General features: G+C 44.6%; 1 protein-coding gene across 2 annotated transcripts in view; it reads left to right on the top strand.

Annotated features, from left to right (window-relative positions):
- The first annotated feature begins 21,134 nt into the window (after window positions 1-21,134).
- The window catches only part of C7H10orf90 (chromosome 7 C10orf90 homolog), a 90,206-nt gene continuing 83,844 nt past the window's right edge, over window positions 21,135-27,496 (top strand). The window contains exon 1 of one of the 2 annotated variants that reach the window (XM_021167523.1): window positions 21,135-21,288. In XM_021167523.1, the coding sequence (XP_021023182.1) occupies window positions 21,267-21,288 (22 nt within the window). In that variant the 5' untranslated portion in view covers window positions 21,135-21,266. The remainder of the gene's footprint in view (window positions 21,289-27,496) is intronic. The other variant, XM_029479182.1, reaches the window with a different exon arrangement.

The following is a 27,496-nucleotide window of genomic DNA, read 5'->3' as shown; positions in this document are numbered from 1 at the left end:
AGTATAAGCCTTTAATCCCAGGAGACTGGAGCAAGCAGATCTCTGAGTTCAAGACCTGCCTGGGACAGAGAACATTACAAATCCAGGCATGGATTTGTACACACCTTTAATCTGGGCCACGCCTTATGTTGGAGGCCTACATAAGAACATTGGAAGAAGGGAGATTCGATCTTTGCCTGCTTGCACTTACTTGCCAGCACATCTGTTGGAACCTACTACTTCAGGATTCCAGCTTATACAGGAGAGCAGCTGAAACAAGTAGTCTCCTGGGACTGAGCAGCTACTAGATTTTTGGATTTCCCATTCACAGCTACCCATTGTTGGGTTCGTTGGACTACAGGCTGTAAGTCATTACAATACATTTCCTCAATATATAGAAGGCATTCATTCCATAAGTTCTGGGACTCTAGAGAACCCTGGCTAATACATGGCATGTGTATTGTATGTGTGCACATGTTATATTTGACTGTGTGCACATGGCATTTGTGTATATGTCTGTGCTTGTGTGTGTAAACTTGTATGTTAGCATGGTCATAGAGGGTGTGGGGAAAACAAATTGTCTTTCCTTTGGGTACTGAGGTAAGGCTTACATAACATTATTTTAAGCAGTTTGTCCAGCCGTGTTGTATGCCCTTTGCTTCTCTCTAGATGCAGAAGATTCTCACTATTCCCCACAAAAAAGCTCTGCATTCATAAGCAGTCATCCCCTATCTCCCAGTCCCTGGAAATGATGAGCCTGCTTCTCTTCTCCAGGGACTCACCTAGTCTGGGTGCCCTATATGGGGGGGGGGGAGTTATCATGGGACTTAATGAGCCGGGCACCAGTCTTGTCTCCAGCATCCTGTTTTTGAGATTCACGTACAGTGTAGCAGGTAGTAAGTATTTCATCCCATTTTATGCTTAAATGGTATTTATATCCCTTGCACATAAGCACAGCAGCTTGCTTACATATCCTCGCTGTAAGTTGGTTCCAGTCGTCTTGGCCTGTGTAGACAGTGCTGGTAAGAGTGCTTTTTGAGCATCTCTGAGAACCTGGCAATTCTGTGTTTAAGTCTTTGAGGAACTGCCAAGCCGCCACAGCATTTGTACCCGTAATGTTCCATCCGCAATGCACCGTGTTCCCATTTCCCTACATTCTACCAACACTTGATACTTTAGAGAAAAGCCCAGCAGGAGGCAGTAGAATCTCCTTGTGTGTGTTTGTTTTTATTCTCTGGTATCCCAGGTTGATCTCCTTGAACTCATGGTATTCCCTCTGTCTCTGTCTCCCCAGTACTAGGATTATGTTCCTATGCCACCAGGCCCAGCTGCACTGTGGCTTTCATTTCTGTCGTAGATCTTTGTCAGTCAATGTGTACTGAAGCTCCCTTGTGTCAAATAAAATGGATTGCCGGGCATGGTGGCACACGCCTTTAATCCCAGCACTCGGGAGGCAGAGGCAGGCAAATTTCTGAGTTCAAGGCCAGCAGCCTGGTCTACAAAGTGAGTTCCAGAACAGCCAGGGCTACACAGAGAAACCCTGTCTCGAAAAACCAAAAAAAAAAAAAAAAGGCTTGCTAACCATTTTATTGTTGAGTTGGGAGAGATCTTTACACACAATGGATACAAAACCTTATCAGATATAGGACTTGTCACAGCCCCAACCTGTGCTTTGTCCTTTTGTCTCTTGGTGTTTTCTGATAGACCAGCCTCCTTCTACCATGTTCCTTACTATTTGTAGGTCTCTAATTGTTAAACAGCTCTGGGCATCCTTTCATGGGTCAGTATCATGCTGCAGGCCCTTGTTCACTTTTCTAAGGCATTTTATTCTGATAGAGTCATGAGGGTTACTTTCATGCTTCAGATTTCACTATTTTATCCCAGTCGATTGCTCAGTTTATAATTTCGCAAGTAATACCATTTCTTATATGAAAGTGACTCATTACTTCATAGTCCACTTATTAATCTTTTATAGCCTCTTGAAGTGCCAATATCATCTAGTATTATTCATATGTTCTTCTGTGCTGGGGTGGAGTCAGCTAGCAGGCATTGAAAGCCCCAACCATCACTACAAACAAAGAAGCCCAGGAACAAACACCTGTATCATCCCAAGTTCCTTTTTGACATCTTTACTTTTGTATTTTTAACCATTTAGAATATAACATTGAGTGTGGCTTTAAATGGACAGCAAGAGGCTGGAGAAATGACTCAGTGTTTTAGAGTACTAAGCTTATCTAGCAAAGGGTCCAGGTTCAAATCTCAGCTCAAACACCTATAACTCCATTTCCAGGGAGTCTGACTCCCTCTTCTGGGCTCTGCAGGTACCAGGCATACACATGGTGCACAGACACACATGCAGGCAAAGCGCTCATACACATGAAATAAAAATTAAAAATAAGCTGGGCGGTGGTGGCGCACGCATTTAATCCCAGCACTCGGGAGGCAGAGGCAGATGGATTTCTGAGTTCAAGGCCAGCCTGTTCTACAAAGTGAGTTCCAGAACATCCAGGGCTACACAGAGAAACCTTGTCTCGAAAAACCAATAAATAAATAAATTAATTAATTAATAAAATAAATAAATAAATAAATGTAGACTACAACATGATCTTATTCCTAAATAGACTAATACTTCCGGTGCCGCTTTGTTCTCTGACTTGAGATCTCCCTTTCACAAATTAAGTCTTAAAAAAAAAAAAAAAAAAAACTAAAGTTCCCTTTTTAATTTCCCTGCTCTGTCTACCTCTTCCTGAGCTTGCTTTACCCAATACCACTGTGAAGTCAGCTTTGGTGTAGCCATCTCTGTACATCTTTAAAACAGCCCTGACTCTCCCAATGTGTTCTCTTTCCCGCATACATTCACAAATCAGATTGTCAATTTATGGACCAAATATAGAATTATTTAAGTTAATCTGGGCAGAATGAGTTTACAGCAGTTCCCTTTGCATCTGGGAACGTGTCACACCTCCTCTGTTTGGTTTTTCTTTCATTTCCTTTGGTATGATTTTACCACGTTTTAAATATAGGTCGTGCGCATTTCATTTCAGCTGTGTTTCCAGATAGGCTGGCTTTTTGTTGCTAGTGTTAATTTGTTTTCTCCTGGTATTTCCTTGTTGAATGCTGCTGTTCTTCACAGTTATTGTCCCTTGTAGATTGGTTTGACTCTAGGTCAATGAGCTCTACTTTCTTTTTAAATGTTTATTTATTTTTTAATGTATGCATATGTGTGTCTATACCCACATATGTGTGGGTGCCTTGTAGAGACCATAGCAGGGTATCAGATCTTCTGGATTTGGAGTTTCAGGCACTTGAGGATTCCTGAGTTGGGAATTGAACTCAGGTCCTGTGAAAGAGCTGCAAGTTCCCTTAGCTGCTGCACATCTTTCTAGCCCATCTCTCACTCTCTGATCTCACTATGCTGGCAGGTCCTGTGGTCTTATTTCCCCACTTCTTACATCTTGTTTGGCTCTTCATGCTTTACTACACTGAGTCTCATTATTTATAATGAGTTCTCCCCCAATCCATAAGTCATATAATACACTTAGCAAGCACTTGCTAAGACCTTTAGAATATGTTGCTTTTAGGAATGTTGTCTATTTTCATAGAAAGCGCCAGAAAAAGCATTATTTATTTTGCTTTTTTTTTTCCTCAGAGTTTAATGTTTAGCCATTTTCTGGGTATTCTAGTTATGGGATGGATTGATCTCTATACTATTTAGCCTGTGTGAGTAGAAGAGAAGAAAACCGCAAGATGTGTGCATTTATTGACTTTTAAATAAGAATTTTAAATAAGAGCAGTAGCTGGAGGTGACTGCTTTGAATGAAACCTTTGTCTTGCCATGAAGTATGACTGAAGAGGCCCCTGTGAGCAATTAAGAATCCCTACATAGTACACACACACACACACACACACACCCCACTTACACCAATAGCAGCCTCTCCACTACAGAACAGACCTGGCAGGGATTTGCTATTCTATTCATGACAGGTCTATTTCCCCTGCTAGATGCACTATTCCTAACTAGAATAGGATTTCTGAGAATTCCAATGTGAAAAGCCTTTCCCAAGTGCTCCAAAACGCCATCAGGGTTCCCTCATACTGTTCTACTCAGTGTCTGGACTGTGGGGGCCTCCTCCAGCCTCGTGCTCCCTGGAACCCTGGAAGTTTAATCAACTTCAAAGCTACTTTAGCTCCAGGCTCAGTTTCCTGTAGCCAAGAGTCTCTTGCCCATCAGCAAGGACCAGCTTCTGGCAGTGGCTCAGCTGGCACGGTGCCTCCCACCATCATGTTAAATGTTTCATAATGCTTTGGCTTTGGGGCTTCCCCACACAGTTAGCAGATGGCTTTGCTTTTGGTTACTCTGAAGGGAAACTCCTTCAAGTCTGGAATAAGCAGAGGCCAGAGGCAAGGCTCCCAGTATGGACTTCCAGATATATAACTACTTGGGTTAAAATCTCACCCCTTTCCTTGGGGGCCAGAGGGGGCGCTAGATCCATTTGTTTGCTTCTTTGAGCCACAGCTCCCAGAAATGTCAAATAGTTAAATGAGAAAAGGAGATGAGGACCTGTGACCACAGGTGCCAAGTGTACACTTCTCAGAGATGCTGTGACAAACTGCCACAGCAGCAAGGGGGCTGAGACAGACTCGGACAAACTCACACCTGGAACCTCTGGATACCCACGATCGAGGTGATGGCAAGGTGGGTTCATTCCCAAGTCCAGAAACCTGCCTCAGGCTTCCTCCAGCTTCTGGTGGCTTCTAAGTGATCTTTGAGGTCTCTTGTCTTATAGAAACAACACCTTGTCTCTACTCATGTCATTTTGTTTTGGAGGTAGAGTTTTTTGTTATTTTTGTTTGTTTGTTTTTGTTTTTGTTTTTTTGTTTTTTGAGACAGGGTTTCTCTGTGTGGCCCTGGCTCTCCTGGAACTTACTCTGTAGTCCAGGCTGGCTTTGAACTCAGAAATTCGCCTGCCTTTGCCTCCCAACTGCTGGGATTAAAGGCATGAGCTGCCATAGAGTCTTATGTATCCCAGGCTGGCCTCATTAAACTCATTAAATAGGCAAGAATGATTTTTAATAAGCCCAAACTTTCTGATCACCCTTCCTCTGTTTTCTGAGTGTTGGATTATGGGTGTGTGCCACCACACCCAGATTATACATTGCTAGGGATCAAACTGAGGGCTCTGGGCTAGACATCAGCTCTACCAGCTGAGCTACATGTCCAGCCCCTTCTGCCTGCACCTCTGCTTGACACTTTCCATGTGTGTGGTTCTGCCTCTAGTTTCCCATTTACACACTAGTCAGATTCGATTAGGAACCACCCTGCCCCAAGACCTCATTTTAACGTGATTATATCTTTAAAGGTCCTCTCCCCACATGGGGTCACAATTTGACATGCTGGGGCTAGTATTTGAACACAGGGATTTTGAGGGAACATAGTTCAACCCACAACAACATTCAATAAACATGATCAATGGTGATGTTTTTTTCTTTTCCAGTAACACGCCAAACCCTGGGGAATCAAGTCCAGATGAAAGAGTGCAATCTGTGCTGGGGGGGAAATCAAAGAACTGTAAGACAAGAAGGAGTTTGCATCTGTTGAGCCAAGCCATAGGGAAACTTGAAAACAGTGGGGTATCTGAGGCTCTAAATCTTGCAGGAGAACGGCCTGTGAAGCTAGGATCAGAAGTCTCTGGGTGCGTGCGTACATGTGCACCACAGGGCTGACACATGGGGAGGTTCTTTACTCTGGTCACTGCCATCAGAAGCTCCATCTGTGAAAGATATTCTCTTTTCATGGGCCAGGTAACCCATAGATTTGGGGCTGAGGGGTTTTCCAGGTTGCTAAGCAACGACATTCTCTTTCCTTGGTATGTGCCCCTCTCCCCCAAACAGCTCTCCTTAGGTAAAGGCTACCCTGGGACCACTGATGACAATTTACAACTTCTTTTGCACATGTGCTATCAGCTCTAGAAAGTCTCCTCAGTGGATGGGCTGACGCTTTGTCAGGCCTTGGCTGTTTTCCTCATTGAACTGTGCTAGTGGATCCAGGAGACTTGACTTGGGGTCCTCGGGAGAAGTGGCCCTTGAGGATCTATGTGCCGCACGGCGTTAAGTGTGATATCAAGCCATCCTCCGTTTTAACTTTCAAATTCCATGTGCAAGTGATAAAAAAGCAATTACCTGTTATCTGGGTGAGGAGAGAAGATAAGCCTGACCTTGCTTTCAGGCCTCTGGAGTTTTAACTTCCTGTGTTTGTTTAATCTCAGGTGTACCTGTGGTTCTAGGCCTGGCCAAGAGAATGGTAGGATTGCCTAATTCATCCCTCAGAGGCCCTATGTTTTGGGAGAAACACAAAGACCTTGAGCAACCACCCCTGAGCCTGTGAGCCTCTGAGCCTGGCCCATCCTTTAACCTGTGGGATTTTCAGGGGACTTGGAGTGGGTGACTTTATTTATTTATTTTTTTTAAATCAGAGTCAGACAGGGTTGTGAATGACTCAAGAATACTCTGCTTGGTGAACACACAGCTGCGGCTTCACTCCCTGGTCTGAGGTGTTGGTCTCAAGTTGAGAGAACAGGATGAAGGCGTTTTGTTTGTACGAGGCCCCCATAGCCTGGTGGGGGCTGTGCTCTATTTGGAAACACAAGGTCTGGCTTCAATTCCTTTCTCTGAGTCTGAGCTTCCACTTCTAAATTTGATCGCGTTTAAGCCTCGATTTGTTTGTTTTACTTTCTTCTTGAGACAGTTTCACTGTCAAGCAAAAGCTGGGCTGGAGCTCGATCTTTATAGATCAGGCTAACCTCACCCAGCCTCGGCCTCTCCAGTGCTGAGATTGGAGGTTTACACCTGATATTTCCAGTTGGTTTTTCAGGTGTTTTGCCATTTGTTTGTTTGTTTTGAGATAATCTCATGTAGTGCACACTGACTTCCACGGTTGCTATGTAGCCAAGGATAACCTTGAACTCCTGCTCCTCCTGGTTCCAGCTCTACGTTCTGTACTTTGTGGACCACAATACCTCACTCCTTCTCTTTAAAATGAGGTCCTCCAGAAGTAAGGATTAAGGAGAGGGTAGTGCAGGCCAGCTCCTTTACAATGCTTACACACTCAGGTAAATAGGGCACTCTGACCCTCCCCTGGATCCTTGAGCAGCATCCAGAGGGTGTCTGAGAGTTAAGTGTGGCTGGCCAGTGAGTACTCTTCTGTGCTGTGTGGTGTGAGGAAGACTCTCTCCCCATCCACCTGCACCCACATCTAGAGGAGCAATGTCTGCATCTATGAATAGAAGAGATTATTATGTTTGGACTGAGGAGGGCCCTGCACAGTGCTCACCGCAGAACCCTCTGGGAAATGGGCACTGTACACAGGTTAGGCACTTCTATTGACTATGGTCTTCCATAGATTTTTGTGGCTTTTTACAGAGCTGGAGCAAACCAAGGGCTCAAGCTCCATTGTTCTGCTCCATCGTTTCATGCTCATGGATCCACAGTGCCTGGCTCAGCTTGGTGCTGAGTAAGAGCAGCCACTGGCAAGGATCGGCGCACTAGCGCCTCTTGTGGCAGGTATTCAAGGACAGCCCTGGTTTGAATAGGCTTTATGGGTTTATAGTCAAGCTGTGTTCTCTACTGAGAAGGTTCAGGAGGGGAGGGGCTGCTAGGTAATGCTGATGAGCAAGTACGGCTGTCACCTATTTAGAAAATAACTATGATTTCTCCCTATCGGCTTCCAACTGGATAATCCAAGAGGAAGAAAAGCTAACATTTATTTTTGGATTTTGTGGCTTTTTTAATGTATATGCTATATGGACCATACCTTCACTCCTACTGCCATGGATTTTAAACTTCTGGAACTATAAGGCCAAGTCAACTTTCTCTTCTATGGGCTACCTTGGTCATGGTGTTTCATCACAGCAATAGAAACTAAGACATCATCCATGCCTGGGTGTAGCATTCTGCTGTTGTGCTTGCTTTGGGGTCACCCACACTTCTAATAAGTAACCCCTTACCTGCTCTTTAAGGGAATTTTGGGCTTCTACCTGTTTCCCTGTGTTGTCCTGCATTTCTTTAAGGGAGTTATTTATGTCCTTAAAGTCCTTAATCATTATCATGAGATGTGACTTTACATCAGAGTCTTGCTTTTCTGGTGTTGGGGTATCCAGGCCTCTCTGTAGTGGGAGAAGTGGGTTCTAATGTTGCCAAATAACCTTGGTTTCTGTTGCTTATGTTCTTGCCCTTGTCTGTTCCTTGGTTTCTTTGTCCTGATGTCTCTGGGCTGATCCCTCTTGGGCCAGGAATTTGAGCAGAAGTGGTGGTCTTACCTGTGCTGTAAGCACTCCTGGGAGAGCAGCTCTTTCCCTGCGATATTTGGGGATGGAGCGCTGTGGCACAGGATCAGCTTTGGGAGCAGACGCAAACCGGAAGCTTACCTCTTTTCCATAACTAAGTTCAATAAACTAATTGGTTCACTAAATTGGACTTGGGTGATCATTTTCTAGCCCAGTGGTCCTCAACTTTCCTAATGCTGCATCCTTTTAATACAGTTCCTCCTGCTGTGGTAACCCCCCAACCATAAAATTAATTTCGTTGCTATTTCATAACTGTAATTTTGCTACCGTTGTGAATCATTATGTAGATATCTGATATGCAGGATATCTGATGGGACCCTCACGAAAGGGTCATTCGACCCCAAAAGGGTCTCCACCCACAGCTCGAGAACCACTGCTTTTTAGTCTTTCATCAGTGACCTATCTGTGTTCACATCTCCCCAGGAAGAAAAGGCAACACAGGCAACATCAGCCTCAAGCTGGCAAGGCCTAGCCATCTACCAGAGGGGGCAAAGGGAAGGGGCGAGGCAGCAAGTTCGTGCCTCTCACCATGGGTTCCTGTGTCCCACCTTCATTTCTCTGTGAAGCCTCTGCTGCAAACTTGTGCCAGCGCCCACAGGGTCTGCGTCTCATAGGAAAGATGCCATCTGAACACTCTGGATTGAGTCCCTCACTGGAGACCCAGAGCTTGTCACTCAGCCCAGCTCAGCAAACATTTAATTAGCTCTTATCCCTATTGGCAGCAGCTGCTTCGTAGCTTCTGCTGTGTGGCAGGCACTTGTGCTAAGAACTTTCCAGGCAGTAATCAACTCCAGAAAGGGAGTGGGAGTCATTTTCTCATTTACAGAAGAAGAGAGGCACTGACAGGGTCAGAATGCTGGTGGCCAGCCTTCCGGTGTTCAACGCACTCCTGGGAGCCTTACCTCCACAAGCCCAGGCTGAGTGAGTGACTCCTACCAAAGGGGTCTGCAGAGTACCCAGAGAGGCAACTGTGTAGCCACTGCAGTGTGGTGGGGTGGGGCAACAGACACATGGAAGGACTGGTTTGGGGGCAAAGGCTCCTTGGAAGCATCTGAACTGATTATTTAATGATAGGCTAGAGGTTTCCTGAGTTGGCTTACATCTGTGGACTTAGGAAAGCTGTCACTTTGGCCTTTAGTGCGCAAAGCTAAAGTCTGTGTAGCCCGGCTAGGAGGAGATTAAATACATTTGGTATGAAGGGAAGTGTGAACCCCAGGTTTCCACCGTCCGGAGTTAGGTGAAGTTAATCTGAAAGAAGCACTTGCTTCATGCTCATTCATAGGAAGCTGAATCCAGACTGCACTTACGGGGAGTCAATCTGAGCCGACTCTTCTTTAAGCAGGCCCAGGAAAGGGCCTATGCTAAGTCAGAAAGAGAGAGAGAGAGAGAGAGAGAGAGAGAATATGAGATAGAATATGAGAGAGAATGAGAAGAGTTTGCTATGGTGCCTTAAATAGGAATGGCCCCCATAGACTTGTGTTTCAATGCTTGGCTCATAGGGAGTGGCACTATGAGGAAGTGTGGCCTTGTCTGTGCCATTGCATGTTGGAAGAATGTGATCTTCTTTTTCATTTTGATTTTATAAGAGATTACAGTGAAGAGATTATGAATCTCAGAAGAGAACTTTTGGACTTTTAAACATGGTTGAGACTGTGATAGACTATCTGGACTTTCAGTTGGACTGAACGCATTTTTGTTTTATGGTATGGCTACAATCCCATGGTGATCAGGAATGGAATGTGCTGGTTTGACCAGTACACATAGTGAGTGGCACTCTTAGTGGGGTGTGGCCTTTGTTGGAGTAGGTAGGGTCTTCCCGGAGGAAGTGTGTCACCGTCGGGACAGGCTTTGAAGCCTCAGTCCTTCTGCTGCCTGTGAATCCAGATGTAGAACTCCCAGCTACCTCTCCAGTATCATGTCCGCCTGCATGCTGCCATGCTTCCCACCATGGTGATAACAGTGGGACCTTTTGTAAGAGTTGCCACGGTCATAGTATCACTTCATAGCAACAGAAACTAAGACAGTTGCTTTCAGTAAGATTTCTAGAGCCAAGAAGTGATGGGGAAAGGGATAAGAATACCACTGGGAGGGCAGTCTCAGAGCCCAGCCTCTTTGCCCTCAGGGAAAATCATGTTGATGATGATGATGCAGACTGAGCATTGGAGAGCCCCTGCAAGGCTGTTTCGGTCAGGCTTCTATTTCTGTGCTAAATACTATGAACAAAAGCAGTGTGGGAAGGGAAGGGTTCATTAGCCTTATAGGCTACAGCCCATCATCAGGTGAAGCCAAGGTAACAACTGAAGGCAGGAACCTGGAGGCTGGAACTGAAGCAGGAGTGTGAAGGCTTGAGTGCTGCTTAATGACTTTTTCCTGTGGTTTGCTCTGTTTGCTTTCTTATATGGTCTCCACCACCTGCCCAGAGCTGGCACTACTCACAATGGATCAGGCCCCTCCATGGCAATTATCAATCAAGAAAATGCATTACATGCTTGCCTACAGGCCAGTAGGATGAGGACATCTCCTCTGTTGAGATTCCCACTTCTCAGATGATTCTAGCTCGTGTCAAATTGACAAGCATAGTAAGTAACACAAAGGTTGTCATAGAGGAACTCAACTATACAGATGGTAAGTCATGGGTCAAGGTAGGGAAGAGAGGCTGGAATGAATAGAGATAGAAGGGAGCCAGACATGGTCCAGTATCCTGCAAACACACTTGGGAAGGGTTGGTAGCCCATTCCTCCTCCATAATCAAGGTGTAGAGGACCCAGTAGTTTGATGCCCTGGGTGGAGTGGCCTGAACTTGTATGTCACCCATAGTGGCCTAGTAACAGCCAGGGAAAGAAAAGCTGTTGCCAACCCGGGAAGACAAACAGATGTTTGGTAACTCTATTTTATGTTGGGCTATTTATACTTTTGTTAATACTTTGAATGACTCTGTCAGTTAAATATCCCAGCTATATCTTCTTTGTTAGAATATTTTCTGTATGTGGCAGCCTTTTCATTTTCTTACGATGTCTTCTTGTGAACAAAAGATATAATAATTTAGTGAAGTTCAATGTCTCCCCTTTTTTTTCTATTTCATTGCTGTTGCTTTCTGAGCCTTCTATGAGACAGTTTCACCAACTCCTAATTCACAAAGAAGTTATGCCATGTATTCTAAAAGCTGTTCATCTATGATTTATCCCAAATTAATATCTGTGAAGTGTGAGAGGAAATGGTTAAGGTGAGCCTGTCTGCTGTGACCATTCTATACCTATAAGGAAGTTTACTTGGTGGAGAGGGGTCAGTCCTATTTAAGGATTGCGGGATTGTCTTTGCAAATTTCTTATTTTTGTGTCTGTGTCAGGGTTCCTACCTTGAGAACTATTGACATCCTGGGACAAATAATCCCCTATTATAGCTAGCTGCCCTCTGTATCATACAATAATTAGAGGCATTCTTGGCCTCAGCCAATATCGTCTCCCTCCTCTGTGGGAACAATGGAAAATAATGATGCTTAGAGAGGGAGAGAAAAAGAGAGAGAGAGACCAAAATGTTTTCAACATGAGAATTTATAAATAGATTGTGAGATATTTGACTGCCAAATAGTGATAATGAATAAACTTGAGGTACAAACATGAGCATAGGTAACAACAGCAAATCAAAATAATGACATTTGAAATCAATGGAATAAAAAAATTACAGGAAACACTAAAGGCTAGTTCTTCAAAAGAAATCAACAGTACTTTATCGAGAAAAGGACTTTAAACCATACTAAAAGTCACTGTCAGGGATGGGAAGGGTAGTACCACTCAGAGCCTACAGATAGATGCTGCCGCCTTTAGAGTTGCTTGAGGACCACGCCTCCTCTGAGAAAGACCTGTTTCTATTTCATCATTTTTTCTATTGCCTTCTCCAGATTAATTTTCAGAAGCTTTAAAGATTAATTTTGACGCTAAACTTTTGTCTGTTACATTCCTTTCAATACTGGTTTTCTAATCTATGACTCAGCCCCTCTCTACATGGTCTTGCTTAGTGACAAGTGAGAAGTAATGAGAAACTATTAAAAGAGTTGGATTTACTCAATTTTTATTTAGTGATATCTTCATTGAGAACTTTCTAAAGACACCGTTCCTACTCAGGGTGACAAAAAGGTTTAACTATTCTATATTTTTAAAGTATGTTTTTAATTTTGAGACAGGCTTTCATGTAGCTAAGGATGACATAAAACTTGACACACAGCCAAGGATGGCCTTGAACTTTGGATCTTCCCACTCTACCTCCTTAGTGTTTAGGTATCAGATGTGTATCACCATCCTGGTTTTAAAAACCAGGTGTTTACTTTTACATGTTTTTAGGTTAGCTGTAGTTGATTGGCAGGTTTGGTAAGCAATAAGGATGATATTTGTGTTTTCAAAATAATAATGGGTTGCTCAGTCACTTAATACCATTGATTTTGTTTTTGTTGTCAATTTCTACTAATATGCTATGCCCAGTTATTATTTTCTGCATTTCCATAGGGTCTGAGGTTGTCTTTTATGTTCTTTTGCTGCTGTTCTTTTCTGCCAGTTTGGCTTTGTTCTTTTTCTAGTGATATACTGCCTTTTAGCATTTGGTAGGACAACCCCCCATGGCTGTTTCTCATCTGTCTTTCTGCAAAGGCAGCCTTATTGGTGGCCTTGAGTAGTCATGAGTGACATGCCCCCTATGCCACAGTTCCTCCCTCAGATTGCACACATGCAGAGAGATTGCACACATGGAGAGAGATTTCACACATGGAGGGAGATTGTACACATGGAGAGAGATTGCACACATAGAGAAAGATTGCACTCATCAGACTGCAGATAATCCCACAGGACCCTGGAAGTCATCTCCATTCATGTGGAAAGGCTCTTGAGATAGAATGTTAGGGAAGGACCTGGCATCCAAGTACCTGGTTAGGTCAGAATTGCTGGGCAGCTAAGGGAACCTGGAGAAGGTTCTGAGGCTCATTTAGTTCTCAGGAGTGACCTAAAGCAGAATTGGCAGAGAATGCTGGCCCATCATGGCTTTGCTGACCTCTGAACAGAGCAGTGTGGCCTTGGAACATTGTTGGCTTCCTGTCCTAGAGCCATTCTTGCCAGGTTTTGTTCTTTCAGTACCAGCTTTACTTAGCCATGCTGTGCATGTCCCAAGCCCCCATCAAACCCTGCTGTGCATCCCAAGGCCGCACCTACTTCCTCCATGTCTAAGCTCCCACCTAGCCCTGCTGTGCATCCCAAGCATCTTGCACCACTTGCCTTGCCCTTTGCTCCCATGCACCCTTTTTATTTGATTTTTTTTTTTTTTGGGGCAATTTTATAATTTTACCACATTGTTCTTCTAAATCACTCCTAGCTTGGAAAGCGGCTCAGGAATCCTTTATTTAGATATCTAGAGATGCTAAATCAATCTCTCTCTCCCTTTCATCCCCCCTCCTCCCTCTTCCCTTTTTCCTTAATCCCTCTCCCCTCCCCCTACCTCCTACTTTCCTCCTTCCTCCTTCCTCCCTCTCTCCTCCCCCACTTCTGGGCTTTTCACACTCCTGATCCCTAGTGGACCTGTAGCCAGTGGCTTCTCTGGCCCCTCTCCTTTTCGTCTCAGAGAGAAAGGAAAGGCCACACCTGGAACAGGCAGAGAGCTGCAATTACTGAAGCTAATGCCATGTCTCTCACTAAAGTTCAAGTTCATTAGTGAAGCTCCCTTTGTCTTGTCCTTCTGCTTTCTGATGAACTGGTACTTATTTCGCAATCAAGAGTAAGAAAGTTGAATGTAATAATAACTAGCTTCATTAAGGTTTTTGAGAATGCTAGACTCGACATAACCTTCAGGAGGGCACAGATTTTTTTTTTTTTTTTTTTTTTTTTTTTTTTTTTGCTTACTGTGTCCGTCAGTGTGACCTCAGTGCTCAGGCTAGGATTCTGTCCATAGTGAATGCTGCATGAATGCTTGCAGTGGAGGTAAAGAAATGAACATTGTTAATGCTTCCACAAGCAGGCAGTGTGCTAAGGATCTCTTCTCTGTCTCTTCTCTTAGTACTCATAACAATCTAGTAAAATAGGAACCACACAATGTTTTCTTTGTAGATAGGGAAACTGAGATTCAAGGAAGTAAGGTGACTTGTCTAGGTTAAAAAATCCAGAAGCTATCCAGTTAGATGCAAGCCCACATCTGTGGTATTCCCTCAGCCTCACTCACGATATCAGCTCCATGTTTGATCATCCATGAATAAGAGACACTGACTTATGAGAGTCTGGGAACCACTGCTGTCATTTCTCCTCCCAAGAATAAGGTGTGTGTGTGTAAAAAGGCCATTAAGCTCATGAAAAGATGTTCAGTGTTGTTAGCCATCAAAGCAGTGCAACCACAATGGGCTACCCGTTCACTCGGGAAGCTATAAAGAAAAATGTGATAGACAGTAACAAGTGTTAGCAAGGATGGAAAAACAGCAACAAAACTAAAACCAAAAATATAACCTGCCTATGCTGTCACTTATGACCCAAGGTGATCCAGACACTTTGGAAAATAATGGGTTTGGCAATTCTTCAAAGGGAAAATATGGAATTACCATACCTTAGCATTTCAATGCACAGGGGCCGACATCTGCATGAATACCTGTACACAAAATGTTTAAGGTAGAGTAGGTTAGCCTACATGCCCATCAGCTGAATGGCTAGCAGCTCCCATGCAGTCTTTCCCTTTAATAGAGAGTGAGTCTGCTATGAACAGTGTATGTACAAAGCAAGGGAGCTGTATAAAAGAAAGAAGCCCAACGAGGCCATGCCTCCTGTCATTTCATAAAAGGAGTGTCCAGGATAGGCCAACCAGTGCGCAAAAGTGGATTAGCATGTAATGGGGACTAGGGTTACAGGAACATAGGTAGTAACTGCTCATGGGTCTGGAACTTCTTTGGGAGGAGTGAGAGGTTTTCTGAAGTCACTGAACCAGGCCTTTCCAGTTCAAGATAGAAATGTTGTGGCAAATAAGTTACACCACATTAACCTGTTGTTTATACAGTTAATCGTTTGGGGAGTGTGGAGAATGCATAGCCCAGTTCAGTAGGAAGGAGCATGGTTAGAGAAAAACCAGAATGGCAAAGATCCAGGTCTTCTGTTCTAGTTTGTTTCTGTTGCTGTGATACAATACCCTGAACAAAAGCAACTTAGAGGAGGAAAGGGTTTGTTTGACTAACAATACCAGGTTACAGTCAATCATTTTGGGAAAGTCAGGGTAGGAACTCTCAGCAGCAGCTAGTCATGTCAAATCTATCATCAGGAGCAGAGAGAATGAATCCACCAAGCCGCCTGCTTGCTTAGGCTTCTATCTAGCTTTCTACTGTCCTCGAGAGTCCAGGTCCCCCTGCCTAGAGAATGGTGCTGCCCACAATGGGCTAGGTCTACATCAATTCAAAACCAAGAAAATCCTCCACAGGCTAACTTGGTCTAGATAATTTCTCATTAAGACTTCCCAGGTGATTCTGGGTTGTGTCCTGTTGACCCTGAAAGCTAGTGAGCACAACTTCATTAGGCTTGACTGAGTGAGGCTGATTCTGCTGCTTCCTGGCTGAGGCTTCTTGGGAAAGCTCTGCCCATCTCTGGTCTGCTATTTCCTTCTTTGCCTTGAGGTAAGAGTGGCTATGAAAATGTTTTTGGAGACTTTGAATTCTTATATGTTTCTTACCTCTAGGGTCAGTTTCTATGATTCTTGACCCATTGTGAGGTTTGTCCAAGCAGAAAAGGAGGGTATAGCACAAGGAATACTAAGAGCTTGAGGCTGCATTCAACTGAGATAAAAAGCCCAAGAACTCGAGGGGAAAGCCTTCCAGGTGAGAGCAACCTCTTCTAATTGGTCAGCATAGCTGATAAGTTGTTAGTGAGTCCTGTAGAGGTGACTTCACCTTCTAGGCAGGGAGCCAGCTAATGGCAGGAGTTTGGGCAGGCCTCTGCAAGCCTGGGCTTTTCCTCTGGTGTTGTACTCTCAGATCCAGCCCAGCGATGGTGCCTCTCCCCACTCCCTACCCCAGCCACCTGATGTGCTGTGTGCAGCTAATGGCTCTTCTAATGAGAGATTTACCACTTGGGGCTTTCAGACGCTGCGCCAGCCTCATTTGTCCAGTTCTTGGCAGAGCTTGTAATCATCTCTGTGGGCTCCAGGAACCAGGCTTGCAGTTATGGCCAATTCAGCTAAACAGACTGTCGACGACAAGAAGTCAGCAGTCCCATACACAAGTGTCACGGTGCTCCGCCATGACATCTTATGAGAATATTTTTGCACCTTGTTTTTCTAATGATCCTGAGTTGACAAGTTCTTCTGATGTTACTGGAGTGCACACTTGGCAGCTGGGTTTAGGTCACCTTGGGTCATCTTGTAAAGAAGTTCCAAAAATGTCCTATTTTCTGTCCTGGTGTTAGGACATCCTCTAGCCTTGAATTAGAATCTAATCACCCTTGCTCATCCTTTAGAAAGCTGCATGCCTATGCCTAATGACCTGGACAACTGGGATCCTATTACAGGCTGGATGTCGCCCAGGCTGAAGTTAGAGAGGGGGCTTCCTCTTCTTGCTCACTATTTTCCCCAGTTTTTTGCCAGAACCCACCTGGGTAATGGCTTCCCCTGAAATCAAGTGGCTAAATGACTTCAATATGGTACAATGGTGATTTGTATTCAGCAAGCTTGATGGAGAAAAAATTGTATATAAGAAGCCTGATGCACACTAGGCCAGTTTCCTCTTTATGAAAGGACAAAACTCAAGTGGAGATTGCTACCCCTTTCCATACACCTTAGCTTATGTGTTCCAACACATGTCCCAGCCATGGAAGGATAGGACTCCAAGAGAGAACAGGACATTGCTCTGCAGCCCAAGGAGAGATGGGGCATTGAGCCCTCAAGAGATGTCAACCTGCTTAGGCTGCAACTGAGTGGGTTGAAATCTAGTGTCCTTGCTGCCTCCTGGGCCTCTTCCCAGATGGCCATGCTGTGCCCTCATGGGGTCAGAGGAACAGAGACAAGATTCTTATCTTCTCTCTTCTTTAAGTGTTCCTACTACACAGATTCTGGCTCTCTGCTTAGGTCTCTAAGGAATGGCAGGACGTTTGGTCCCCATACCTGGAACCTGAGTAAGGTTGCCCACTAGCTCTGTAGCCTACTCATGAGAAGAGAATGTTCCCCCTTCCCTTTCATCTCTAAGTCTACTTTGAATGCATGTGGGTCACACAACCCTGAATGCCTGTGTTCAGTTGTAGCCATCCATCACCACCTATCATGGTTTCATACCAAGATTCCACTCCCCATTTCCCCCTCACTGCATACAGGCAGTAGCCTAGGAGGAAAAGGTAACCATCAACACAATGGAGGCTTTCATATGGCTGCTAATATGATGTATCTGCCTCTTTCCCATGCATACTTTTTCAAGAAGGCACCACAAGACTGGGGAGATTGGAAAACCTGAGTTCAACCCCCAAAAACCAATATTAAAAAACAACAACACTGGACACAATTGTACATGATGTAACCCCAATGCTGGGGAGGCAAAGGCAAGGGATTCCCTTGGGCTGGCTAGCCAGACCAGCCTAGCTGGTGAGTTACAGGCCAATGACACTGTCAGAAACTAAGGCTGGCTAAGATCTGAGGAGTAGCACTCAAGGATCGTCCCCTGGCTTCCTTGTGTCAAAGAGTGCTGTGCACCTAAGAAGGAATTGCATGAGATCAAGATGGAGCCACTGACTGAAAGGCAAAGGGGAACCCGCAAGAAAGGATGAGATGCCAGAACTCAGATATTTGTGCATCCACTGTATTGAGCATAACTCACAGCAGCTAAAATGCAGAGATACCCCAAGTGCCAGCTAAGGGATAAAGAGATAGGCAGAATGGCATCTATCTGTATGATGGATGCTACCCAGCTTTTAAAGGGACACGGAGTTCCAACAGATGTATAACCCTGAGGATGTTATATAATGTGAAATATGCCAGTCACAAATGATGCGTGTATGTTGAACTCAGATGCTGTTCCTACTGCTGGGGAACGCCTAAAGACAGGAGATTGGAGGAATGGCAGCAAGGAGTTAAAAGTAAGGATGATTTCTGTTCTGTAAGATGAGAAGTTTTAGGAGCTGGATGGTGTAACGACATGACTGCTCTTAGTGCCACCAAATCACATGCCTAAAAGTGACAGAAATTGAAAAGGTTACACTATGTATGTTTACAACATTTTAAAGTCACCTGTAAGAGTCAAAGATCTCCATGTCACGTCTCCCCTGCCCCCCCCACTTAGGCCATAGACTCTTCAGACACAGGGACTTTTGAGTGCTGTGTGCTTGTGTTCTCCGGGTACTTTACTTGAGACCTTAGTGAACATGTACTGAACTAAGGCTGCATGGTAGTGGTCCTGATGCTGTGCATACAAGCACCAAGAATGTGGGATTTATACATGCCTTACCATGTTGAGTGACCTTCGCAGTTGAGGATACTCCACTTATGCTGTCCCCCTAGAAGAGACTTGTCCCTGCCACATAGCAGGAAAGTCACTGCATCAGGTTTCAGAGAGCCTGCATGTGCCTCATACCTGTAGGGGGTCTCGTTCAATTAGATTCTCTGGGACTGAAAAATCCACAGGCTTTAAGAATGTCTCTGTTTTCCTCCATAATTGACAAATTAAGTGGACAGTGTCTAGGCAACATCTGCCTCAGAGTCAGTCCACAGTCCAGTTCAGCCACTGTGACCTGATGGTGACATACCTCGGGGTCAGCCAGTGGCATTCACTTTGCCTAACTGTTTACAAAGGCACTGCTCATCTGGATAATGACCATGCTGTTGATGCCTCATCCCAAAACATAAAGCTGTCAGCATCCCAAATGATCTGTATCATTGAAGGTCCTGAATGATGCAGCTGGCCATATCTTCCCTTTGGTCTTGGCTGCTGCATCTCTTGCTTGAGTGACAGGGCTATCTCAGCCCAGGGGCTTTTAGTTCAGTCACTTCTCCAGTGTGGCTTCCATCACAGCTAAAACAGCACATCACTGTGCTGTTGGCCACAATCATCTCCCTTACCTATAGCTTCACTGACTGTGTTTTGTTTCCTGTAACCAACCATAGTCAGAGAGTAGCAGATGGGAAATCACAAAAGCAAACAAGTCACCTGTTAGAAATTGTATTACACGTGCTGCGGAGATGACTCGAGTGGGTAAGGCGGCTGCGGCACAAGCATGAGGACCTGAGTCTGATTTCCCCAGAACTTACATTTAAAAAAAAAAAAAAAAAGTCCAGAGTGAGGGCTGCAGAGCTGATTCAGTGGACATGAGTTCTGGTTGAGCAGTGTGAGGCCTGGAGTTTAGATCCTGATACCCATGTAACAAGCTGGGCATTGCCCCATGTATGCCTGTAAACCCAGCCCTGAGGGGCATGCAGATAGAAGGATTGCTGGGGCTTGCTAGCTGCCAGTCTAGCTGAAAAAAATGGCAAGATCTAGGGTTGAACAAGAGACCCTGCCTCAAAAGGATAAGGTAAAGAGTAATGGAGAACACCTGACCCCCCCTCCTCCAATCTTCCGACAACACAGTCATGTGCACCAATACACACATGGGCACATACAACACACACACACACAAACAGACAAAGAGAGTTTTATCATAGCATATTGTTGTAATTGTTCCTGCTTTATTATTGGTTACTGTTGTCAAGCTAGTATTCTGCCTGATTTTTTTTTTTTTTTTTTTTTTTGGATAGGGTTTCTCTGTGTAGCCCTGGCTGTCCTGGAACTCACTTTGTAGACCAGGCTGGCCTCGAACTCAGAAATCCGCCTGCCTCTGCCTCCGGAGTCCTGGGATTAAAGGTGTGCGCCACCACCACCCAGCCTCTGCCTGATTTTTAAATTACACTTTGTCATAGGTTTCCCAGTATAGGAAAAGCATAATATGTAGATAGCTGATACCATCTGCCATTCTAGGCCTCTAGTTGAGTCTTGAACTACTTCGCTCTCTAGATAAGGGGGAATAACTGTAGAAGTCACTTCAAACTAAGTCACATATAAGTCACAAGATAATGTTATTCATATTTTAGGGTCAAAGATAGTTTATCTGATTGTATAAAAGCCAACCATAATCGCTATTACAGGAGAAGGAATGTCCTATTGCTGAAGTTGAGCTAGACTAGTTTTGAAAATTAGCAATAAGCAGATTCATTGTTTAATGTTGTGATGTTATCTGGGTATATTTAGCCCTAAGACATTTAAAAGTATTTTTTAAATTTTTTCTAAAATTATGTGTATCTGTCTACTTCTGTGTGTATGTGAGTGCAGGCGTCCACAGACTTCAGAAGAGGACGGTGAATACCCTGGATCTAAGGTTTCAATGTTATGATCCTTCTGTGTGGGTGCTGGTAACTCAGCTTATGTCTTCTGCCGGCACAGTGCATACTCTTAACCTCTGAGGCATCTTAGCAGTTCTCCTGAGGAACTTCTATACCAACTCACTTGCTGTTTGATAAGGACCCAGTATAGTCAAAGCAAGTGAAATACAAGAATGTAGGGACAGGTTGGAAAGAAATCTTCTGACTCCAGCTGGTACTTAAAGGTGTTTTTTGTTTTGTTTTTTGTTTTTTTTTTGTTTTTTTGTTTTTTGGGAGGGNTTCCTTTTCATGTCTAACTGTTCCCTACAGGAAGCCTTTAAACAATTCTCTTGAAACTCATCATACTTGTCAAATGAATCTCATATCTTAACCCCAAATTAGTGGAGACAAGCAGTGGCCTTGAGGTAGCTATCCACAACCTGGTTGCTAGGTAAACATTCCAATGATTTCGTCAGTTGGATCAGGGTGGAAGGTTGGGAGTTTGACTCATTCTGAGAGTAGCAGCCTGTGCAGACTGTGGCCATGTTCCTTGATTTAGCAAGGCACATCTTTGTCCTTAGATGGTCTTTGAAATGAAGTAAGATGTCTTTGAAGCATCAGTGAGACATGATTAAACTGTCTGGAGAAGGTATGTTCATTCGTTCTCCTCACATATTTCAGGGTATAAATGTTATGTTTGTTTTGTACATACTTAATGTCTTCAGCTGCCCAGACATCCTAGGTACCAGGTTCCAGGGGAAAAGATGAGATATTTGCAGGAGTCAGACTGCTTACCAGGTGGCAGAAAGAAGCCCATGTTATAACACTTGTCTGTGATGGGGCTGTGAGCTGACTTGGTTCCCCTAAAAGATGTATCAGACCAAATCTTTGATGATGTAAATATGATGTTATTGAGCAATGTGATCTTTGAGGATGTGGTTATGTTGAGGGGAGATCACACTGGATTAGGGTGGTCTCTAGATCCAGTGGCTGCAACCTTTACAAGGGCAAAGGAACTTAGAGGCATTAGCCCATGAGAAAGATGGCTGTGGGAAAATGGAGATAGAAAACTGAAGCAGGTGGCTAAAGGTAGGAGCAACTAGAGAGTCCCTTTGAGAGGAGGTGACTTTGAACTGTGTCAGAGATAAAAGGTTAGGAGTTATCCTAAGGAAAGACTGGGAGACAGTACTTGTAATCAGCCAGTTCAAGCTTGTGAAGAAGTTGAAGGTACCCACATCCAGGATGTAAAGTAGTTTTGTTTCAAGGGTTCCTGTACCGGTTTCTTTGAGCCTCTGGATGCTCATAGATGTACATTCCTGTGTTATATTTTCTAAACCTTATTGTAAAGAAAGCTTTTTTAACAAGAGGAACCATGGAGCCTCTCTATACAGTCATTGCTGGTGGTGTTAAGGGAATTTAGCCAAGCTTGCAAGGAGGTATGGCTTGTTTCCATTGGACCAGGTATGAACTTGCCAAGACCAGGGAGCCTAGGTAAACTATACTGAGGCAATGGAGAGGAGCTTTTCCACAAGACCATCTTTACTTTTTGGGAGAATCCAGCAGATGAGAGAAGGCAGGGATGCAGAGGGTAATGCTTCTATTTGTAGGGGAGGTATGAGCACTCACTAAGGACATAGAAAAGATGGATGGAATGGTGAACTCTAGGGAACTTAACTGATCCCCCTTTGAGAAAGACTGCATAAGCAATGACTTCGAAGAGCTGAGCTGTAAGCTTTTACAGTATCATTTTAGTACCACTAAGTTGTTAACTCATAGAAGGGACCTGAACCTTCCGGCTATATTGTTACACATGAATTTGTTAAGGAGAAGCAGAGGTGAAGAGAAGCCATCAAAGAAGAGAATCCAGAAAGGTAGACAGAAGAACACAATGTTCTAGAAGTCCAAAATAGAAATCTCTAGAGGCTCAACTGAGGTTAAATCCCACGGAGACAGTGAAATCTAATTCTGAAACATGATTTTTCTCTATCAAATGTGTCTTAAGACAATGAAAGGAGCTGTTGCTAAGGAGACAGTAGCAATCAAGAGCAAGCCCTGACTCCTGTCAGACTGGAAATGCTATTCTACAACATCCCCCCGTACAGGGTGTGATGTCCAAGCGCACCTCTCCTCTCCTGTCCTCTGCTACTGTGCCTTAGATGTGAGAGTGCACACTCAGGCACACACCCAGGACTCACATACTCCCGTTTGCGTGTGGCATTGATGGATTGGTTCATTAGGCAATACACAGTGGTGCTTGTCTGCTGTTTGTAGGGACAGCTTGAGTCGTGTTAGACAATGTGTAGGAATTTATTATTCTGTAGGTACATCCTACAAGTCATCCATGCGTGAGTAGCCCTTGCCTTTATTCTTTCCCTTGCTCTGCTTTCTCCCTTGCTTTTGTCTTCTGCTTCGTTATGCTACTTTCTTCCTGACCCCTTTCCATTTATGTTTAAAATCTCCTATGATAATCTTCATAGTCATCTTGACTGAATTCAAAATCACCTAGGAGACACACCTTTGGATGTGTCTGCGAGAGTGTTTCCAGAGAGGTTTATCTGAGCTGGGCAGACTTCCTGAACATGGATGGTCAGTACCATCCCCGTGGCCTCGGGTACTAGACTTAATAAAAAGGGACAAAGGAGAGAGTGAGCTGAGACACCAGCGTTATCCTGTTTTCCTACAGTGGACACCATGTCTTAGTGTGACTAGCTGCTTCCTCAGCTTGTGCCACTCTCCCTGATGCACCATGACGGACTGGAACCTCAGACTATGAACCAGAACAAACCTTCCTTAAGCTCCCATTGTCAGACATTTTGCCACAGCAATGAGAAAAGTCACTCATGCATGTATATCTGGCGAGGCCACTAAACTTTTCCTGGCCCTCTCAATTGAAAGAGCTTTCCATGTCAATTGGAGGCCTGTGATAGCAAATCCATGACATTGCCTTGACTCCTATGCAGAACAGGGAATTCCTCCCACCTTTTGCTGCTCAGCTGCTCTTTGACAGGATGACTCAGTTTGTTGGTATTGGTGCAGCCTGCTGTGGATACTTGGAGAGAGACCAGGGAGTAGAATAGCTTTGGGTATGTAACTCAGGCTGAGTTGAGATACAACTGTGATTATTCCAACAGACTCAGAAAAGCATCTCTCAGAAGCTAGTGAGTTAGTAAATGGACAAACAACCAGACCATTAAATGCCATGCACCAGCAATGATGACCATGGGTCACTGCATGGTTTTAATTTGCTGCATCATAAATATCAGCTTGCTGATGTCACTGCTAGTTTTATACTAAGTGAAGCCTCATTTGGTCCCCATGCATACATTTGAGGCACAGATCCTTGAGAGTTGAAGGGTAGCTTTTGAATCAAAGCACCATGGTTCCTTTCTGGGTTATCAGATATTCTGTCCATAAGGGGTGTTACTAGTCTAAGACCATGTGGGACTTGTGATGGCTCTTGTACTGAAAAACTGGCTGAAGCATGGATGAATACCTACACTCCTGTATGGGATCCTCACTTGGTAGATCTGGGGGTGGTGTTGGCTGGTGGCATTACTAGAACAGATGTTTCTTATCTATTCCTCCAATGCTGGTCCTGAGGCTGGAGGGGCATACTTGGAGAAACTCTGTTGTGAGATAGCCTTGAGGGGTGGTTAGCCATCACAGCTTTCCCCCAAGAATGGCAGCCAGGAGACAGTTGAGAGCATTCAAGGATAGACTATTCTTAAACGATGATACAAAGGCCAGTGGAGGGTATTCAGTGGAGGGGACCTGAGCGAGGATGTTGTTTAAGGTAAAGTTTGACCTTTGGTTAATGTTCCACTATGATCTTTTATATCATAATCATGGTGTCTCTAATCCATAGTGGAGAATGATGCTCAGGGCAGAAGGAGGCTCTGCACTATTGACAGCAAGTTCCAAAGAGTAAAGGGCTGGAGCAGCAACTCCGCAATGGGGAGCTGGGAGGACTCAACAGCACCAGCCCCATGTTCTGACTTTTGTAGATGGAGGGAACAGGAACAGAGAGGACATACAATATCACCCAACAGCACCAGCCCCATGTTCTGACTTTGTAGATGGAGGGAACAGGAGCAGAGAGGACACACAATATCACAGTTACATAACTACATTTGATACCTCAGCTGCGAGTCTTCAGATGCAAAGCCTGGTTGGGCATGTATCCTTCAGTTGCTTAGGCCCCACAACCTAGGCCAGTTCTTTTCACCCAAGGCCATTTCTCCACACAGTGACTTTGCTGGCTTTGTAGATTGCCTTACTTACACACTGTATCAATATCACAATCACATGCTCCATAGGCTATTGCCTCCTTTTCACCATGTGTCATTATAAACATTTTTATGTGTTGTAACATAGATGTCATATGCATATTTCAAGGTTCTACATTCTATCTACCTGAATCCCCCCCCCCCAGTTACTGTAGTACAAGAAATCTAACACCCCCAAATATACCCATATATTCTTGATATGAAGATATTTCCTTTGGTTGTCCAGGTAGGCTCACTCTGGTCCAGGAACCCTTGTTCAAGGGAAACAGTAGGGCAGAGTCAAGGAGAAGGGACCGCAGCAAGGGCAGAGGCTGGAATGAGGCAGACATGAGTTAAGGAATATGAATAGTGTCTAGAAGCAAGAAAAGTCAAGGCGAATAATCCCATTAGCATCCTCAGAAAGTAATGCTTGGCTGCTAATTTGATTTTAGCCCACTGTTAGATTTGGCATTTCTAGAGGATGCATTTGTCTGTGGCCATTTGCTATGGCGGGCGTGGGAAGCTCATACTTAATCACGCATGTTTCCCAATCCCATCAGCCTTCCCATCCCCCATCCCCAGAAACAGAGGCCTTCCCTCCCAGTAGTGAGCGCTTATTTTTATAGGCTATTACACTGTGACATTACATTGACACTAACTTAATTGTGTCACTCAAACGTTTCCAGGAACCCTGTGAAGTAACCACGATCATATCCTCCATCACATTGGGAGGAACCCGGGTATGCTTAGCAATGTGCTCAAGGCTCCCCATGCACTCAGAGCTGTGACTCCAGCCCTGGGACTCTGTGGTGCAATTTTAGTGGCTGCTTGACCCATTAGTGCCACATTAGTGATGCTGGACTTTGGCAAAGACCTGCCTTGACCAGTGCTATAATAATATTGCCCTCTGCCATTTATGGCATATTTACCTGATATCCTTGCCCCAGTGCTTTAATGAGGGTCTCCCAGAGAAGTGAAGGCAAGGCCCGCGCTTCTGCAGGAGGTATCGTTTTCTGCATTTATGGAGGAAGGCAGGCTCCACAGTTGATTCACTGAAGGTCAGCTAGGGCCAAACTAAAGCAGATGAAGACCCGTCTGTTCCCCAAGACTGCATATTTTAAAGTTCTTAGCCCCATACCATGCTATACACGCAGCTCAATGACTTCTGTCTTCATCAGCCTCACTGCCAGGTTATCAGGAAGCATCAACATCGCACAGGTCCTCACCAAGCCCTTCAGGTCTGACATTAGCACTTCACAGAAGGAAATCTGCATATCATTGTGAAGGACCCTCTGTCACCCAGTGACAGTTATAGATGGAACCACAGCCCAAGTCAGGAGGTGATAGAGGTCCATTGTCACTCAAAGACAGACTGTAATGGAGGCAGGCTTTGGGTGGGTTAGAGGTGATCCTTGAAAGCCCCCAAGGTCAAATCCTGACCCCTTCACAAATCTGCCAAACTTAACAGTACTATAATATGTGATTTTCTCCCCCCCCCCCCGCCCTATACCTGACACCCCCCTCTCAAATGCTTTCATCTTATTCAAACATGTAGGAAATCTTTTCATGGTACTGGAGATAAAGTTACCACCTCCACCCCCCAAATATTCTAGAATTTTGAAATAGGATGTTAAATGTAGGGAGCCTATTTTTGACATTTCTAGCCTCCAGAGGTTAAAAACACTCCATTGTAGTGTTTAAAAATCACATTCTGCCAGGCAGTTGTGGCGCATGCCTTTAATCCCAGCACTTGGGAGGCAGGGGCAGGTGGATTTCTGAGTTTGAGGCCAGCCTGGTCTATAGAGTGAGTTCCAAGACAGCCAGGGCTACACAGAAAAACCCTGTCTCAAAGTCTCAGGGGGAAAAATCACTTCCTATAGAGTTAGTCATAGGGAGACAAAGTGTTGCCCCTGGTCTGAAGAGATGAGAACTCTGGCTATGTTTGCATAGACTCCTCCAATCAGTTCCCCCTATATTTGTCTCACATTTCTGTAGAAATATCCTGGCCATATTACTGTGAGAGATCTTGGGGTTGCTGTCACTGTGGGTCTGCAGCTAAGCTTGCCTCAGTCCTACCTCAGGACTCAGATCAACTTTAAAATGCTCCTTGCTTTCATCGAAAGATGCTTTTCCCAAAAGCACCTCTGCTTGGAGTTCCAGGAGTCAGATAAGGCATGTTAAACTTTGATCCACCAGGAAGCTTAAGCCAAGAGAAGCTTCTCCTATCTGTGTATCTATCCTCATCCACATTTGGACCTGACCACAGCCTTAGATGACTTTATGTTCTTATACCCAAAATGTCTTCACTCTTTCAAAACCAGTTTGACAGCCAGCCAGTGTCTTGGTCTCCACTGTTCCCGTAGTTGTGGTGGCATTGAGAAACTGGGCTGAAAGGCAGTCTTGTATTTATGCTGTGGTTATAGAGGTGCTGAAAGAAGTAGAATGCTCTTGCGTGCGTCCGACTTGACCAGCAAGAACGACGCTGCAACAGGATCCTTCTGCACACGTTTATTGGGAGAGCTTGATTGTACAGGATCCTTCTGCACACGTTTATTGGGAGAGCTTGATTGTAGAGGCGAATAGACCCCGAGC

The sequence above is a fragment of the Mus caroli genome, chromosome 7 (genome assembly GCF_900094665.2).
Source record: "Mus caroli chromosome 7, CAROLI_EIJ_v1.1, whole genome shotgun sequence".
NCBI lineage: Eukaryota > Metazoa > Chordata > Mammalia > Rodentia > Muridae > Mus > Mus caroli.
The sequence above is the reverse complement of the archived record's forward strand: the minus strand, read 5'-3'. Positions and strand labels throughout refer to the sequence as shown.